General features: G+C 45.4%; 1 protein-coding gene across 2 annotated transcripts in view; it reads right to left on the bottom strand.

The window, feature by feature from the left end:
• Nucleotides 1–453: 453 nt before the first annotated feature.
• GAB3 (GRB2 associated binding protein 3) overlaps nt 454–14,762 on the bottom strand; it is a 56,409-nt gene continuing 42,100 nt past the window's right edge. The window contains exons 7-10 of one of the 2 annotated variants that reach the window (XM_060087259.1): nt 13,725–13,806; nt 12,631–12,733; nt 3,437–3,553; nt 454–2,129 (exon numbers count right to left, since the gene is read on the bottom strand). In XM_060087259.1, coding sequence (XP_059943242.1) covers nt 2,013–2,129; nt 3,437–3,553; nt 12,631–12,733; nt 13,725–13,806 — 419 coding nt within the window. In that variant the 3' untranslated portion in view covers nt 454–2,012. The remainder of the gene's footprint in view (nt 2,130–3,436; nt 3,554–12,630; nt 12,734–13,724; nt 13,807–14,762) is intronic. The other variant, XM_060087260.1, reaches the window with a different exon arrangement.

The raw sequence follows: 14,762 nt of genomic DNA, 5'->3' as shown, positions 1-14,762 counted from the left end.
ATCACTTCCAAACAAGTCACACTGCTCAAGTGTCTATTGTTTCGTGCAGTAAGTATGTCCCTGGAAATGTTTTGTAGAAACAGATTTTTGTTTTTTGGTCAACTGGATGACATTTCACTGCCGACAAAATTTCAGCTGCATTTACTCTTCCAATCTCTCTTCAATCTGGTGAGGTTCTTGACACTTGGACGTACAATTTTTCTGCACTGGCCTTTGTCAGGCAATCAGTGAGCTAAACACAGGTGGCCCACACATAAGGAAGCCACCATCTACGGGAACTGGCCGTCTGTAGCCCTGGATTCTTGCCTGAGGCTCTGTGACTCCTTGCAAGTCACAGAAGGAAGAAGGCAGCTCTTTACAGGCTCTGGCCGTGGAGCAGGCCGTAGGCTCAGGGAGCCCTCTCGTGGCTCCATCCAAACTCACTAAGGACTCTTAACTCAGTTAAATCCCTTGGCAATTGGCCCCCATCTTGCTCTGGGAAGAAAATGATGTCACCAGACCGTGCTGCTTTGAACATCAAAATTACTTCTTTTATGGTCTGGAAAACCAAGACTTTGGCACTTACCTTCAGAGCAGTTTGAAACCCTGAAACCCTGCAGCAAAGCCTACAGGTGCCCTGCCTAACCCTGGCTGCCGCAGACCTGCCCGCCTATTTGATGCATCCTCGTATATAAGCCACCGTGGCAGAACAGTGGGCCAGAACCTGCTTACTACCCAGTTGGCGAGGTTTGTCTTCTGGCTGCAGGTGCTCAGAAGGATTGGGAATGGGCGTTAAGCAAAACTCCAAGCCCAGTCGAGCCTGTTGTCTGCGTCCCCTGAACCCCAGCGCCCCATAAAGGAAGGAGTGACAAGATGCCTTCATTGCCTGCGGGGAACGTGTGCAGTCTCAGGGGCTCGTCACCACTAAAGCAGAAGGGAAAATTAGCCAGGAAACCTGAGACTTGAAGTCACCGGCGTTTGGTCTGTTTTTTGGCTTTGTTTTGGCTCATAACTATCACTCAGAAGCTTGAGTGCAGCACAGGATGGCCAGGGATAGCTTTCCCCGAGGTGGCAAAGATTCTTCTGCCAGCATTAGCCAGCTCACGGGACACACACGGCAAGGGGACCATGTGAACCAAGAACGGATTTCACACTGACTGTCGGGAGGTGTCTCTAATGGTAACTGCTGATTATGTTAGAGTGCCCTGTTTGAAGACCATACAAAGAAACCCTGGCTCGACAGGCATACCTTTCAAGTATACAAGCACCTGCTCGAGATCCTATGAAAGGGACAGGAGATGATGAGTCATCCCGTGTCTGCACGTGTTTCCCACGCGTCTCCGAAGTTACCCTAAGCGACGGACGCAGCCTTAGATGGCGGAAGGAGCCTGACTTGCTGTCTCACTCCATGAGTCATCTTGGGTCAAGCGTTCCCCTCTCTGGTGCTTGGTATTGTTTTCCTCAAAGTGGGAGCGGTGATCTCCGCCAAGCCTAGCTTCCAAGGTCTTTGAGGGGAAGAGATGAGACGATGCGTGTGAAAGCATGCCAGGAAAAGGCCAACAGCAGTGGGACGCCCAGCCACAGGTGGCTGCTCAAGCACGCTGTCCTCAGAGCCACCAGTGTCATCTGATAGGCCCATCACGGACCTCAGGACTCAAGGCTCCTGTCACTCGCATTGTCTTTCTGCCACCATCACTAGGCTTGGTGTCTTGCACTGTGTCTTCAGGGGTGGGGACAAGATGGTGTCCAGGCGCATCTCTCCTAGGGTCATTTATGATTCCAGTGGAAGCACAGGAGAGAGATCGAAACTTCAGGCGTTGGAGTCAAAAGATGTCATCCTGTTGGCTCCAATCTGCACGTCAAGGGCTCCACTGGAGAAGATTTCTAATGCCACTTTTGCTTTGATTGTTCCCACCCTGCCCGAATGGAGTCTTCTACATCCCAGTCCACCAGCCTGAGGCTCGGCAGGAGCAAGTGTGGCCGGTGACAAGGGCTGGCCTCCCTCAGAGCCCCCTGCCCGCAGCCCAGCCCCGTCACACTTTGGATTGCCTCTCGTCCGTCCACTCCTGCTTTGTGCTCTGGAGAGCTTGCGTCTTCTGCTCATCCACTTGGACATAGTCTACTCTTTGCTCCTCTGAAAAGAGAAGTTTCTGAAGGGGGAGAAGAAAAAGGTTTCATTCCATCAAATTTAAAAATTCGGCACAACGTCAGTCAGTCTCTGGTGGATTACAGTGTCAGGTATGGGCTGGCCCTCCCCCCTGGGTCGTCACTTGCAGAAACGTCATGCTGCGTGTGAACGTGTGTAAATCTCTCCTCACCTCTGCTCCCTTCAACTTGGCTCTAGCCAGCTGACTCGCCTTGGCCAATATAATGTGCGTGGGGTGACGGGTGCCCCTCCTAAAGAGAAGACAGGCGTCCTGTGATCCTGCACTCTCCCGTTTTCCCCTGCCACGACGCCGGCATGCCTCACGTGGGGACCGTGATGGACTGTCCCACAGGCCACAACTGAGAAGCCTTTGCGGTCGAAAGCCGCAGAGATTCGGGGCTTGTCTTCACTGCACAGCTGACCAGAGCTGACTAATGCACCGTCTGGGCTTATCTGTCTATCCTGCTGACCAGCTTTGCTGGAGTATCATTTTAGGTGTCTGGAATGAAATGAAAGGTAAAGGAGAAGTGGGAGGTCATTCAGCCAAAGGGAAGGGAAGCCCCCCAGACTCTTTTTTTCTCCACACGCACAAAGTGAAATTATACTGTATATTCTGTTCAGCAGGTGATTTTTCTCATCAAACAATACATTGTTAGCGCAGTCTAGACTATGACCATCCCGTGCTAAAAACTATTTAGCTGTCGTCCACTGCTTACCAGCCATTCATTCCGTGGCTTCCCCTGGGCAGTGAGTGACACCGGTCAATGGCTAAGGTCCCTGACATGTATTAACTCACTTAATCCTCACGACAGGCTTCCACGTAGGCGTTATTTCTGCTGAGCACTCCACAGACAAGAATGCCGCTCAAAGGAGTCAAAACTGCCCAACCTGGCACTTGAGGCCCTTTACGGAGCTGTTTCAAAGCCAGCTGAGAGCTCCGTCACCACTCCCCAGAGTCTAGCCAAGCGGGACTGTTACTTCTTTCCTCAGCAGGCCCTTCCTATGGCTGGACTACACTCTACCCCACCCTCATCTCTGCCAGAGCAATTTCTCAGCAAACCTTACGGTCCAAGATTTGAAGAGCACGAATACTACATACATTTACACATAGACGTGCAAAGAACCCACCCCCGAGGGAAATACACCAGGACTTCTGGGAGGCAGAATTAGGGCTGATTTTAAGATTCTTCACTGTACGTGTCTGTAGGTTTAAGACTTTGCAAGGAGAACATCCATGGTGGAATCATCCAAACAAAATCCAAACCGAAATGGAATCTCCTGGCAAGTCTCAGACTCAAGAGTACTTCCTACCTGCTGCACAGGGGCTGGTGACGCTGAGTTGAAGTCCAGGGCTAAATAGTCCAGGCTGAATTTCCTCGTCCACGTCAGAGCTCCACTGCTCAGCAAGTTGGCTTCTCCGTGCTCCTCCTAGAAACCAACGTCACAGGATGCGGGTTACCAACTTCTGGCCGGGCTGGCCAGGGGAGGCGCAGCTGCCGTTGGACAACAGCGGCCCGATGAGTCCTGTGCAGCTCAGCCTGCACCTCGGAAGGAGAGCTGGCTTTGAAATACAATACAGCCCATTTGGCCTGCACATGAGGCTATGCCTTCATTCACCATTGAAGCAGTCGGCCAAAATCTGCCCCAAGAAGAAATCATTTTAGGGATCTGACAGGCCCATGATACCTTAGAGACTTTAAATCCTGAAAAGGTCAATCACACTTATGAAAGCTTTAGTAAAGACATCCCAAATGCATTTAAAGATACTTTATACAATACAAACAGTGATAACGTGTGCAACACACACCCATGGCATCACCATCCAGCTTCAGAATATACCACCACTACATGACACACACGGCCCATGCCGAGGGCCCCCTTCTACTGCTGCCTTCTTGCCCCCCAAGGGGGTGAGTGCTATCTTGAACTTGGTGTTTACCACTTTTCTTTTCAAAGATGGTTTTATGAATGTCCTTAAGTGGCCTACTGTTTTGTTTTGCCTGTTTTGAACTTTTATCAGTAGAACCGTATTGTATGCACTTGTGGTGACTTCAATTTGCTCTCCATTTACATACTTCACATTCACCCATGTCAATGCCCTGTTTCATTCATTTTCCTTAGCATACATGATTCCATTGCATAATTTATTTAACTGTTCCACCAACAACAGACATTTGAGTTGTTTCCAGTTTGGCGGCTCTTACAAGCAATGCTGCTGTGAGCATTCATGCACCTGTGGAAGAACTTCTAGGGTGTGTCCCTGGGATGTGGGCCCCTTCAACTTGACTATCACCAGCCTGATATGTCGAACATGGTATTTTACTGTGATTTGATTTTCCACGCCCTTGATAATTTAATTAATTGGCCATCCTTTCATATGTTTATGGGTCATTTATTTTTTTCTCTTCTGTGAATTATGTGTTTAGGTTTGTTTTTGTTTTGCTAACTTTTATACTGAAGTGCTTGTATTTTTCTGATTTTCCTCCGTACTTCCTCACACATCTAAGAGACTAATCATTTGTTGGTTATGTGTGTTGCTAATAGCCCGTCACAGTCTACAGTGGGTTTTTCTTGGTATTTTTAATTTATTTTTATTTTTTATTTTATTTTATTTTATTTTTTATTTTTTTTCGGTACGCGGGCCTCTAACTGCTGTGGCCTCCCCCGTTGCGGAGCTCAGGCTCCGGACGCGCAGGCCCAGCGGCCATGGCTCACGGGCCCAGCCGCTCCGCGGCATATGGGATCCTCCCAGACCGGGGCACGAACCCGTATCCCCTGCATCGGCAGGCGGACTCTCAACCACTGCGCCACCAGGGAGGCCCGGTATTTTTTAAATTAAGAACTGTTCTCGCTTTCAATGTAATATATCAATATTTTCCTGAGGAGCTTGCTCTTGTATTTTGTTTAAGGGATTCTTCCTATGCTGAGGTTGTAATTTGTTTTCCAACATCTTCTTCTAAGTTATAAAGTTTTGTCCTTTACATTTAAGCAATAATCTAGCCTCAACTGATTTTAACATGTGGTGGTGACCCAGGGATACAATTAATTCCCTTTTGTTCTGTTTGTATCCCACATGGGCAACCCTCCTTTCCCCAGTAATGCAGCCTCTGCTCACATATCACGTTCCCATATGTGAATAGGTGGTCAGTTCTACTGAATATTTTTGCTGCATCTGAGACAATCACATTAGCATGTTAATGTGCTTGACTGACTTGATAGATTCCTTTAATTTATGGTTGTAACAGCTCATCTCTCAGGGAATATTTGTAACAATAGATTTTTTCTTATTTATTTATTTTTAGTTTCTGCTTTATAACAAATTTAATCAGTTATACATATACATATGTTCCCATATCCCCTCCCTTTTGCGTCTCCCTCCCACCCTCCCTATCCCACCCCTCCAGGAGGTCACAAAGCACCGAGCTGATCTCCCTGTGCTATGCGGCTGCTTCCCACTAGCTATCTACCTTACGTTCGGTAGTGTATACATGTCCATGCCGCTCTTTCGTTTTGTCACAGCTTACCCTTCCCCCTCCCCATATCCTCAAGTCCATTCTCTAGTAGGTCTGTGTCTTTATTCCTGTCTTACCCCTATGTTCTGGAGATGGAAACAACATAAGTGTCCATCATCGGATGAATGGATAAAGAAGATGTGGCACATATATACAATGGAATATTACTCAGCCATAAAAAGAAACGAAATTGAGCTATTTGTAATGAGGTGGATGGACCTAGAGTCTGTCATACAGAGTGAAGTAAGTCAGAAAGAGAAAGACAAATACTGTATGCTGACACATATATATGGAACAATAGATTTAAAAAAAAATGTTTCTCCTTCTGGCATAGTTTTCATTTCCTCCAGTCTGTTTGTTTGGTTTCTGTCTTTATGCTAGAGCTTCCCTGAGATGTCTGACCAAATCATTGGCTGTCTGCTCATATTTAAGTGTGAAAGACCAAAACGCTGATCCGGTGGTGCTTGTCAGCTGTGGGGTTCACTGCAAGGTGACCTAGCTGGACGATTTTCTTGGGGAGCCCCTAATATTATGACCCATGTCTTGCCTCTTGGGCTGCTCAAGTAGGTCAGAGAACTGTCTTCGAATCTCTAGACCCAAGAGTAAAGGTCTGGTTGTCAACATTCTGGAATAGAGCCACTGGAAAAGGGTTTGGGAAAGGCTCGTGTATCTACTGTGCATATTTACTTACATTGTTTTTAGCCTAGTATTCTTGGTCAGATGTGTCTAGCACCCCACAGGGCAGAGACCCCTTGTTTTACTCTCTCCAGAGACTACACTTCATCTTTTGTGTGGAGTAGGAGAGGGGAAGCCACAGTGGTCAGCCTCCGGGGAGTGGTGCTTAGGCTATTCACATATTTGTGCAATCATCATCTCAATGTTAGATTATTTTCATCACCCCAAAACGAAATCCTGCACCCCTTAGCCATCATCCCCTAGTCCCACTATCTCCCCAAGCTCTAGGCAACCACCACTAATCTAATTTCTGTCTCTATAAATTTGCTATTCTAGACATGTGATACAAATGGAATCATACAATATGTGGTTGTGATACTGTGATTTACAAGAAATATATATTTGGTCATTCAGATGACCAAATATTTATTTCTCATATATAGTTGGTCTTCAGTCCACAATTCCTGGGTCACAGCTCCCAAAACCCTTCGAATTTCCTAAGTGTTGAGAATGACAGAGATGTCTCATTATAGGAATGAGGTGACATTCAGGTGGCACCTAACAACGTGCCTCCTGCTTGCCAGGAGAACCAACCATGAGATCACAGGCTTGGAAATTGCAGTCCCACTCCCCGGCTCCCACCCGATCTCTGGGGAGTGGGGAGGTGCTGGAGCTTGACTCAATCACCAACGGCCAATGATTTAACCAGTCATACGGTATCATGAAGCCTCCATAAAACCCAAGAGCACTGGGTTCAGAGAGCTTCTTCGTTGGTGAACACCTGGAGGTGCTGAGAGAGTGGCCCCTGGTGACGGCGTGGAAGCTCTGGGCCCTTTCCTCATGCCTCGGCCTGTGCATCTCTTCCATCTGGATGTTCATCTGTATCCTTTATCATATCCTTTTATAATAAACTAGTAAATGTTAAGTAAGTGCTTCCCTGAATTCTGTGAGCTGCCCTAGCAAATGAGTCAAACCCAAGGAGGGGGACGTGGGAACCTCCAATCTGTAGCCAGTCAGTCAGAAGCACAGATAACAACCTGGGATTGTGACTAGCAGCTGAAGTTGGAAGGGGTGGGCAGTCCTGTAGGACTGAACCCTTAACCTGTGGAATCTGATGCTATCTCCTGGTAGAAAGTGTCAGAATTGAGTTGAATCCTTGGACACCCTGCCGGTGTCCGAGAATTGCTTGGTGTTATGTGGGAACCCACCCCAACCAACACACACACACATCCTGGAATTGGGTCCAGAAATCCCAAAGAGTGGTCTTTTGTGACTGGCTTCTTTCACTCAGCGTATTGCTTTCAAGGTTCATCCTTGTTGTTTCATGGATCTGATTTCATTGTATGGCTGCATAACATTCCACTGTGTAGCCAGACCACATTTTATTTACCCATTCATCACTTGGTGAACATTTCGGTTCCTTTCACTGGTTGGCCATTATGAAAAATGAGGCTATGAACATTCACGTGCAAGATTTGGTTGGACTTATTCTTACTTAGGATTTTTTAACCTGCATGAATGAGTGAGATTGATATAAAGTTTTCTACTTATGTTAGTGCTATTTGTTTTGGTATCAAGTTATTTTAGCTTTATAAAATAAGCTGGGTAATATTTCCTCTTTTTGCCATTCCCTGGAGGTGCTTATATAAGACTGCAATGATCGCTTCCTTCTGATAGAAAGTTTCTGTAAAGTTTTGGGGGCCTCGTGATCCTCTGTAGTAAAAATTTCCCTACGTATTCAGTTTCCCTAATAATTTGTGTTTTCTGTTTTTACTTGAGTCAGTTTTTGTTTTTGTTTTGGTTTTGGTTTTTGTTTTTGTTTTTGTGGTACACGGGCCTCTCACTGTTGTGTCCTCTCCCGTTGCAGAGCACAGGCTCCGGACGTGCAGGCTCAGCGGCCATGGCTCACGGGCCTAGCCGCCCCGCGGCATGTGGGATCTTCCCCGACCGGGGCAGGAACCCGCGTCCCCTGCATCAGCAGGCAGACTCTCAACCACTGCCCCACTAGGAAAGCCCCCACCTGGTCATTTTTAAATAGTATCTTGTGACTCAGTCCAACTTTCAACTCCTCATCTTATTTTTTAAATATATAAAACATAGTTATTTTATATGTGAAATCTAATATTTCTAATAATGACTTACTTCCTTATGTGATTTTATTTTTTGTAATTCCTATTGATTCTCAAGATTTGCAATTTCTCAGTATTTTTGGCCTGAGAGATCCCCTTTCCTTTCTTGGCAGTTGAGTTTTGGATTTAAAAAATACATTTAAAACTATATTCTCTACCATTTTAAGATTATTTTTATATGGTGGTCATGTGGTTTTCACGGTACCTTGCCTACTGAAGTGCTTCATCAAATTTTAAAACATAGAACAGGGACTTCCCTGGTCGTGCAGTGGTTAAGAATCCACCTGCCAATGCAGGGGACACGGGTTCGAGCCCTGGTCCGGGAAGATTCCACATGCTGCGGAGCAACTAAGCCCGTGCGCCACAACTACTGAGCCTGCGTGTCACAACTACTGAAGCCCGCGAGCCACAACTACTGAAGCCCTTGCACCTAGAGCCCCTGCTCTGCAACAAGATAAACCACTGCAATGAAAAGCCTGCACACCTCAACAAATAGTAGCCCCCGCTCGCTGCAACTAGAGAAAGCCAGGGTGCAGCAAAAAATATATATATAGAAAGAAAGAAAAAGAAAAAGAAGAAGAAAGCTGGAGGAATCACACTCCCTGATTTCAAACTATACTATAATCAAAGTAGTGCGGTACTGGCAAAAAAACAGACACATAGGTTAATGGAACAGAATAGACTCCATAAATAAATCCATACTTGTATGGTCGATTAATCTACGACAGAGGAAGCAAGAATATACAATGGAGAAAAGACAGCTTCTTCAATAAATGTTGGGAAAACTGGACAGCTACATGCAAAAGAATCAAACAGGACTACTTTCTCACACCATATACAAAAACAAATTCAAAATGGATGAAAGACAAATACCAGACCTGAAACCATAAAACTCCCAGAAGAAAACACACAGTATATTCTTTGACATGGGTCTTAACAATATTTTTTGGTTATGTCTCCTCAGGCAAGAGAAAGAAAAACAAAAAATAAAAAATAAAAGGGAGCACATCAAATTAAAAAGTTTTTGCACAGCAAAGGGAACTATCAGCAAAACAAAAGGGCAGCCTACTGAATGGGAGAAGATATTTTCAAATGATACATCTGACAAGAGGTTCATAACCAAAATATACAAATAACAAATACAAATCAACATCAAAAAAACAATCTGATTAAAAAATGGGCAGAGGACCTGAATAGACATTTTTCCAAAGAAGACATACCTGTGTCCAACAGATAGATGAAAAGATGCTCAACATCGCTAATCAGCAGGTAAATGCAAATCAGTACCACAATGAGACATCACCTCACACCTGTCAGAATGGCCGTCATCAAAAGAACACAAGTAACAAATTTGGTGAGGATGTGGAGAAAAGGGAACCCTCCTAAACTGTTGGTGAGAATGTAAAGTGGTGCAGCTGCTATGGAAAACAGTATGGAGGTTCCTCAATTAAAAATATGATTCAGTAATTTCACTTCTGGGTATTTATCCCCCCCAAATACAAAAACACTAATTCGAAAAGATACATGCACTCCCATGTTCACTGCAGCACTATTTACAATAGCCAAGACATGGAAGCAACCTCAGTGTCCATCAATAGATAAATGGACAAAATGTGGTATACGGATGTGTATATATATATATGTGTGTGTGTGTGTGTGTGTATGTACATTTGCATATATATATATATATATATATATATATATATATATATACACACACACACACACACAATGGAATGTTACCCAGTAAAAAAAAAAATCTTGCCATTATGACAACATGGGTGGATCTAGAGGCTGTTATGCCAAAGTGAAATAAGTCAGAGAAAGACAAACGCTACATGATCTTACTCATACGTGGAATCTAAATAAAACAAATACAAAAACCAAAAAGCAGGGGTTTCCTTGGTGGCACAGTGGCTAAGAATTCACCTGCCAATGCAGGGGACACGGGTTTGAGCCCTGGTCCGGGAAGATCCCACATGCTGCAGAGCAAGTAAGCCCATGCACTACAACTGCTGAGCCTGCGCTCTAGAGCCCACAAGCCAAAACTACTGAGCCCACGAGCCACAACTACTGAGCCCGCAAGCCACAACTACTGAAGCCCATGCACCTAGAGCCCGTGCTCCACAACAAGAGAAGCCACCACAATGAGAAGCCCGCGCACCACAATGAAGAGTAGCCCCCAATCACCACAACTAGAGAAAGCCCGCGTGCAGCAATGAAGACCCAATGCAGCCAAAACAAAAACAAAAACAAAAACAAAAACAAAAAATGGAAACAGACTCATAGATACAGAGAACAAATGGGTGGTTGCCATAAGGGAGGGGGTGAGGAGTGGGCGGAAAAAGTGAAGGGGATTTGGAGGTACACACCCCCATTATATAACCCATGGGAATGTACTCTACAGTGTAAGGAACAGGATCAATAATATTGTAGTAAGTCATGGAGGGACAAATGCTTACTAGACTTATCATGGTGATCATTTCATCCATGTATGCAAATGTCAATCATTATGTAGTACACCTGAGACAAACAAAATGTTGAACGTCAACCATATTTCATTAAAAAATAAAGTAGCTAAAGAAGAATAGGTGACTTTAATAAAACAAAACTTGTATTTCAGCCCCTAGCCTAAATTTTTACATTCAGATAAGAACTTGTCCTCAAAGAGAAAAAAATTATGCATATGATTATGTGCAAAATCGAAACTGAATTATATTAGTTCTGTCTACCAAATGGGTTGTTTTGTGGAACAAGTGAAATAATGTAAATCAAAGTCATTTGAAAATACCATATTACTGAATTTAAAACACACAATTGAATGAGATGGGATAGGCTTTAAATTCATTTATGTGGTGGTTCCCTCAGAGCTACCTTCCTTCAGCCAGTTTTCTGGGCTCTTAATCTACTGGGTCATATTGCCTAGTAATGTACAGAGAGAGTCATTAATCAATGACTATATACAGGCAAGAAACCAATCCTGAATTATGCTGTTAATGAAACACTGGTCTTTCTCACAACCTCAAAGATCAGAAATAATGGTTAGTGTCTGGAATGACTCTGCACTTGCTTCTATGAGGCTATAGATTCACTTCCCTTCTCTGTTCTCTGGAGACAAAGCACAGCTGGGCAGTATCTTTTATAAGAGTGTTTTCTTCTAGAGGTTTCCCAAGGGCCATTACTAAGTGTGAAAAATATTGGGAATACCACAGCAGACTGGATATGAGTCACTTTCCACCTGCATATGGGTACTCACAGAACAATCTGTCAAATAGAAAGGCAAAATGAAGCATTTAATTGCTGCTTCACTGGAGATGACTGTTTTGAGAATTTTAAATGCCTGTTATTGTCACGTATAGGAAGGCAGCGTTCTCTTCTCAAAAGTATATAGTCTCAGTGCCTTGAACACTGTCCTTCTAAGATCTCTTTTTCAAAATTTCATAGTTTAAACAGAGATTCTCTCTAGAGTTCCCTACATTTTAAAGTTCTGGCTAAAGGGCCTGATAATTGCCAGAGGTGCTAAAAGACCCTCCTTCTCTTCAGTAACCCATTCTCAACAGAATCCAAAGTAGAGAGAATGGAAGGGACAACACAGGGCAGGAGGAGAGATTGAACCATAAATCGTTCATCAAAGGATCGAGATATCGGGTCTCTGTGCACTCTGGGCCACAGAAAGACTCTACCAGGAGTCTCCAGAGACTAGACCCATCCATGACCCGGGACACTGGGCCACCCTCCCAACGGGACTCTAAGTGATTCATCTTTGGTAAAGGTTCGGAGGCAGTCAGGGCAGGGCTACCCGGTGGTGTGGTGGAAGGGAACATCCAATGTGTGAGTTTTCACAGCTTAGACTCTGGACATACAGGGAGCTACAAACCTACTGCGGTCAAACACGATATCCCAGCCATGGTGAAAAGAACTGCTAGCATTTCCATTTTCCCATTACACGTTGCAGCCCTGGGTACACTTAAAACTGTGGCCTCAAAATGGTACGAGGAGCTGAATATCGCAGGAAAGAAAACCGACTTCATAACAACTTGTTCCCAGTCTGGAAAACATTGGTATTACAGTCAAGTAATTGTTTTAAGATTGCACGGGACTTTCTGAACACTATGTTTCCTTTATAGTGAACTGATAAGAATATAGATTGGGGTGAAGAATAAGAAGAGTGTGAAAAATATAGGATTACCATTTGCATGTAGCTTTGTTCCTCTTCTCTGGAAACAGAATTGGCAAAAAATCTTGCAGAATTAATACCATTTCTTTCTGGAGAGAGAAAGCTGGTTCGATTGCTAAGAACAGAAATATAGATGAGGTCAAAGCAATGTCTTACAGCTGCTCTGAAAGCCAGCCAAGAACTGACATGGCCCCTCTGGGGTTTCGGCCCTCACCCCCGCTTCCCCATGCAACTTCCTCCTGGCCAAAGCAATTCCTGAACCAGGAGAGAGACTACCCCACAGCTGCCGTCCTGCTATGGGGCAAAGGGTTCCCAATTCTCAAAGGCTATTTTTTTCCAGGCCCTCCATGTGACACAGCTCATGAGCTTTCTAGAAAGAGACCAAGGCATCATATCATTTAGAGAAAAACAAAACAAAACAAAAACGCTCCTTTGAGGCTCTCTTCTTTCCATTCAGAGTAACCAGGAAAAGTAAGGAAGTGTGGTCATTCCTTTGATAGGATGAGACCAAGACTACAAATCCACTTTCATCATACTCCCAAGTCAGAAGCAGAGGCCAAGGCTCTGCAGTTCTGTCTGGAAATGTAGTTCACTGCAGAATTCTGCTTTACAGAGCCACTGTGTCCTGTGGCATATAGGGTGAACTAAGAAACTCCCAGGCCAGGCTCAGGACTCTGAAATTCCTACAAGGACTCTGAAATTGCTACAAGGTGAGATGAGAGAGTGCAGATACATTTTGGGGTTTGTCTACTGAGCCCATGTGAATCGGGATTGAAAAAGAACTTTCTCTGTTGGTACTAGGGTTGTAGCATGTAAATAAGGATCTAAGGGACAGCTATCTCAGGCCGTGAGGATTGTGCAACAGAGAAGCAGACGTGAGAGACAGGTTCCCAGCAGCACTCTCATTCCCGATTCCATTGTCCTGGGAGACTCACTTATGGTCCTTCCTCTGTGACCTACAAAACACTTCCAGCTCGAGATAATAAATCCCATCCCTTGTTCGGCTTAAGCTAGATCCAGTGGGCTTCGACTACCTTTAACCACCGAGGCCTGAGTAACGCTGGGAGTGCACCAGATGAGGCCCCTATGAGCAATCAAAGACTCACCAAGGCACAGTGCGGGTCCTGGTGAGAGCCGTGTGTTCCCGGATGGTGGAGAGGCTTTTCAGGTCCAGGGGAGGTGACCGTGCTACAAGATAACACATGACAGCCAACATGGTAAGTTCTCAGGGGTTCAAGGCCAGAAACTGAAGAATATAAAACTATGACATTCCATCAGATCCACATTTACTTACAAGCAGTGCTGATGATGAGCGTGCTTTGTGCTGTCCTACTCTTCCCTGCCTCACTGGGAGTTGAGGGGACAACCACCGAGCCAGTGGCCACATCATCAGCTGGGCTTACATCCAGTCACTACACACTTATTGAGAACTCACTGTCAGGCATGGTTCTAGGTGTCCCAAACTGAAACTGTACCTTTCTTCCCCATCTGTCTGTCTAGTTAGAGTCATCTTTGGATCTCAGCTCAACATGTCCTGCTTAGGAAGGCCTTCTTTGACCTCCAGGCAAGATAAGGCCCAGCTCATGGGCTGTCATGAGTTCCTGTGCTTACCCTTCACAGCACTCGCCCACTTCGTGATGATACATTCAGCTGTGATGATCTCATTCGGCTCTAGACCGACCACGTTCTGGGAGCACAGGGTTTTCTGGCTTGTTCACTGCAGTAGCCGCGGCATCCCATTCCGCCTTAGCTGCCCGCCTTGCTGAGTTGGTCGTGAGTGTATTCCTCTATTGCTTGGTCTTCTAGCTCTTTCCTCACTAGGCCACACAGGTGGAGAGTGCCTAACTCCGCTCCATATTGCCAGTGACTTCCGTGCTGCTCAATCAGTTTCCCAGGAGCCTCAGACCTGCCAGGTGCTGAGCTGGAAAGGACATATGCGTCGTGTAGTCCCCGGGAAGAAGGTCTCTCCTGGCTGTGATGCACCCTGGTCTTGGCTTCACTGACCAGCCGCCTCCTGGCTTCACCCCCTGCCTCTCTCACTTGGGCCACAGGGTCCATCCCTGGAGCCACACGTGTAAGAACCAGCCCCTCCCGGCCCAGGTGTCCCAATTAATCCACAACCACATGTCCAACCAAAATCTCTG

Source organism: Mesoplodon densirostris, chromosome X (assembly GCF_025265405.1).
Source record: "Mesoplodon densirostris isolate mMesDen1 chromosome X, mMesDen1 primary haplotype, whole genome shotgun sequence".
Taxonomy (NCBI): domain Eukaryota; kingdom Metazoa; phylum Chordata; class Mammalia; order Artiodactyla; family Ziphiidae; genus Mesoplodon; species Mesoplodon densirostris.
Note: the sequence above shows the minus strand (reverse complement) of the source record. Positions and strands in the feature narration are given on the sequence as shown.